The sequence below is a fragment of the Triticum aestivum genome, chromosome 7A (genome assembly GCF_018294505.1).
Source record: "Triticum aestivum cultivar Chinese Spring chromosome 7A, IWGSC CS RefSeq v2.1, whole genome shotgun sequence".
In the NCBI taxonomy this organism is placed as follows: Eukaryota; Viridiplantae; Streptophyta; class Magnoliopsida; order Poales; family Poaceae; genus Triticum; species Triticum aestivum.
The window spans coordinates 542,775,236-542,779,520 of NC_057812.1; the positions used below are offsets into that span (position 1 = coordinate 542,775,236).

General features: G+C 48.1%; 1 protein-coding gene across 1 annotated transcript; it reads left to right on the top strand.

Annotated features, from left to right (window-relative positions):
* Nucleotides 1-571: 571 nt before the first annotated feature.
* LOC123148064 (uncharacterized) lies at nucleotides 572-3,457 on the top strand. The gene is made up of 2 exons (XM_044567422.1): nucleotides 572-721; nucleotides 854-3,457. Exon 2 carries the CDS (start codon nucleotides 880-882, stop codon nucleotides 1,291-1,293), a length of 414 nt encoding a protein of 137 aa, XP_044423357.1. The 5' UTR covers nucleotides 572-721; nucleotides 854-879; the 3' UTR covers nucleotides 1,294-3,457.
* Nucleotides 3,458-4,285: the final 828 nt, after the last annotated feature.

Genomic DNA, 4,285 nt, shown 5'->3' on the forward strand with positions numbered 1-4,285 from the left:
CAGTGTTGCTCGGGATAGAGCCACCATCCTCGCAGCCCGCGGTCGCCATGGTCGCGCGTCCATGATGGCAGCTCTCATGGGCACCCGTTGCAGCAGTCCACGATGCAGTCCCAGCTTCCGCCGAGGCCGACCAATGAGGGCGGCTAACGGCCGGCGGGGAGGGGGGGGGGAGGGGGGCGAATGGCGATGACGACTGATAAAGGTGGGACCGACGAGATGAAAGAGAGAGAAAGGGAGCAGCGTAGACCGTTTGGTGGGCCCGTTAGCCATGCGTCCCATCACCCGAGAGGGCTGGGCATACGATAAGAGGAGATCACACGGGTCGGCCGGTGCCCAGCCCCAAACCTTTTCCCTTTTTGAAAGTTTGATGCTGTAAAGTAGAAGGTTTTGGAGTTTGATGTCGTACCTTAGACTTTAGTGGTAATTCAGGGTTGCAATATAAAATCTCTCTTTAATTTTTATTGTATTTGAGATGTTTTGTACGTAGTTCTGGCGAATTTCTATAATATTCCTAGATCTGAATATTTTTCCGGAAAAAAGAACATACACGTACTTCACAAGAAAAAAAGGAAGAGTCTAGTGCGCGAGACACGCTTTCGGTACATAGGTGTTCACACCATCTCACGACAGCGACCCAAAGAAACACGTTAAGAGCCGAACCCTTGTGCTCTCCAAACGCGTACCAGTTCATCGTCAGCATCCACCAGCCATAAATAATCTGGTGCGTTCTTCCAGTCAAGCTTTTTTCCCCTTCGGCGATTCCGCGGCCGCTCGCGGCTTCTCCGATCTCCGCCCCCTTTAAATCCACCCCTCCGGTCGCCATGGTTCCTGACTTGTCTCCTATCCGTCGCAGGTAGCACAGCAGCACCAGCACAGGCGATGGCGGAGTTCTCGTGGCTCACGGCGCTAGGGTTCGCCTTCCTGACCTTCAACTCCGGCATGGCCGTGTACCGCTCCAACGGCGACGCGGGGTCCGTCGTCTTCGTCGCCGTCTCCTACCTCGACCTCGTCGCCCTCTTCGCCTGCCTGCGCCTCTACGAGCGCCTCGACCGCCACTCCCCGCGCCGGGAGCGGCTCAAGGCCGCCGTCTGGGCGCTCACCACGCTGCTCACCGTCATGTTCACCTACAAGGTCGCCGAGGTCATGCCGCTCGCCGTCAAGCTCCTCGTCTGGGCGATGGCCGCCGCCACCACCTGCGGCGGCTTCTACGTCTTCTTCGTGCACGACGACAAGCCGTACCAGCAGCTGCAGGACGCGTCGGCGGCCGCCGAGCGCGGGGACGTCGCCAACTAGTGGCTATATTAGACGGCGGCTGGGCGCTGGCCGCCGCGAGGTACGTGCTTCGGTGCTAACAGCGGCGTCGGGCGTTAGATCTAGGGCCAAACCACTAGGTTGTTATTGTGTCTTGGCTGTTTCGTTTCCCTTTTTTTGCCGATTTGCTGTCACTTGGTCTGCTTTGGCTTGCCGGCGTGCTCGGATTAGCAGATCTGGAATTTGGCCATCGGCAGAGGAGATCTGTTCAGTTTGATGACGTGCTTGTTGATCAAATTAATAATTGTGTGCTCTGTTGAGAAGTGAGTTTGTGTTAATTATGATTCCCGATTGGGCCATCAAATTGGGCGTGTGCCCGCCACGCGGCCCACAAGGAGGAAGAAACTGCGACAGCTTGAGGTAAGTTGAGTGGATTGCAATTGTGTAAGGGCTCTATTTGCATCAGGAGGAGGGTAGGGGAACGGATGCTGAGGGAGTAGACAAGAAACCAGAGAAATCCTTAGTGTGCAAAAGTGGATGATCCCTTGGTACAGAGGTGGTGTAGAAACTGCAAATAGTTTCCTTGAATTTGTGTGAAAATAGTGAATTGTCGTGACTAGCCAAAGTTGAGATGATATGAAGACAGACGAACTGCAGGACAACATATGAGCGAAACAAGCAGAGGCATAAGTGAAGATTGCAGATACAATGGAAATTCATCTGCACAATAAGACAACAAGCTAGAAATGTTGTACTTGTTAAGTTGTCTCATCTGATGCACCCATCAGTGGTTTGCAGTATGCTGACGGGAACTATAGATTGAACATATGGCAACTGGAAATTTGATAAACAAATGGAAAAATATTCAACTGTATTTGAGGTATGAGACCAAGAGTCGAAATCATTTAACCATTGGTGGCCTCATCAGCTTGCAATTGTTTCTGCACTCTCTTAAAGATTTCAGCTGATTTATGTCCCTGCTTGTAAAGAGCGGCTGGGTTACTGTTAACCACCTGGATGAAGATCTTTTCATGGATCATTCAAGAAACTTGGCGAAGTGCAGAGATCCTTCATACCTTCCTCTTGTCAAGAAAATACAACTAAGACAATAAATGGACAATTGTTCAACTGAATTTGAGATATTGAGATCAGGGGTCAAAATCATTCAACCATTGGTGGCCTCATCAGTGTGCAATTGTTTTTGTACTCTCTTAAAGATTTCAGCTGATTTATGTCCCTGCTTGTGAAGAGCAGCTGGTTTACTCTGAACTTGATGCAAAAGTATGGATGCTGGGAATCATGAAGGAGATTGGAGAGCCAGAACTTGATGCAAAAGTATTGGATGCTGGGAATCATGGATTCAAGAAAATTTGCAAAGTGCAGAGATCCTTCATATACCTTCAACAGAATATGACTAGACAAGGTTGCGTGCAGAGACTGGAGAGCCAGAATAATAATGAGTAGGGAAGTTGTTCAAGTCAGAAGAACAATGTGGAGAGAACTAGTTCATGTTTGCTGTTTCGGTTTACCAGCATACAGATGAACTGTTCGTAATGAAAATATAACCACAGACTAAGACAGCTCATTGATAACTATGTGTAGTGGGAGCTAGGAAATGGCCATTGGAATATATTATCAGCAGTAATGGATGACACGTACAAGGGAATAAATACAAGGAAATTACAAAGCTGCGGATGTTCAAAGAGAATGAAATATACTACAGCTATGACGATGCTGATGCCAATGCCAATTCCGATGCTAATTCTTTGTCACATTATCCGGCAAGCCGACAGCAAGGTGAGTTTCAAGGGAAGAGAAAAGGCCAAGATATACTAACCCCTAGTTGCCCAAAATCTAATTTGCCGTCGCTGTTGCCTGACGTATGTGCTGCGCTGTAGCAAGTTCCCAGCCTGCCCTATTACGCGTTTAAGTTGAATAAATTCCACTATCTGCGAGCTATAAGTTATAACGTTTCTATGAACTGTATTATGTCTATCTATGATTATATTGTATGTCGTTCATGTCGGTCGAGCTCTGACTAGTTCTCGGAAGCGTTCTTGATGGTCAGGTTATGTATTGCACACTACTGGTGCCAACTCTACTATCATTTGCTCCTCGTTGTAATGCTCATGGTCTGTATTCAGTACGTTCTTCTGTATAATGCTTGCTTCTTTGCAGTCCTAGTAATAATGCATTATCCTGGAAATGCTTGCTATCCCGTTTATCTATTTCTCGTCAACTCTCTTTTGTGTGGCATCAGACTTATAGCCGCCAGCTACGTGCATAACCTGTCAACAAAGACAGCAGCAGCAACAACGACCAGTTCATCAGGCTTCGTGCAATCCAATTCTGAAAGGTAACAGCCTTAAAGTTTATAAGTTTTCTTTCTGCAAGACGCAGAGGATCGATGAAGCTGCCAAGCAACACCTTCCTTGCAGGGTTGTGCTAGTAGAATTTGGCAACCTCACACCGTACCACATAAATTTAACAGTTCCCTGTCACGTTCTTTCCAATCTTGTGACTTCACGAAATGACCAACAATAAATTGTATTTTTTTTAACCTAACAATGAATTGTATTTTTGAAACAATGACCAACAATAACTGGACAGTTACCGCCACCATCAACTTGTTGGTTTGTCCATGACTTTCTAATTTGGACGCTATTGACAAAGTAGCCCTTGCTTTGCTGCAAATCAAAATAACTTAGGGCATCTCCAAGTCTGAAACCCAAAATGGACACCCTATTTGCCCCCGGACTGGACCACTTCGCAGATATGGATGTGAGAGTTGGCCATCCAACCGCATCCCCTAAATGTGTTGGACACACTGTTTGCCAGCGGACTGGACATGGATGTGAGAGTCGGTCATCCAACTACATCCCCTAAACATCCGCCTAAATCTAACCAATTTGGATTTCAAATGCATAGCGCCCGGTCGCAACCAAAAAAAGGGACGATGCTGGGGTTGGTTGGACCCCCCCTCCTCGCGGCTCCCCCTCCCTAGGGTTCCGCCCGCGCCGCCGCCGGCTTCCCC

Bases quoted from the DNA above. Each gene is read 5' to 3' on its own strand.
- LOC123148064 (XM_044567422.1), top strand. From the start codon at position 880: ATGGCGGAGTTCTCGTGGCTCACGGCGCTAGGGTTCGCCTTCCTGACC.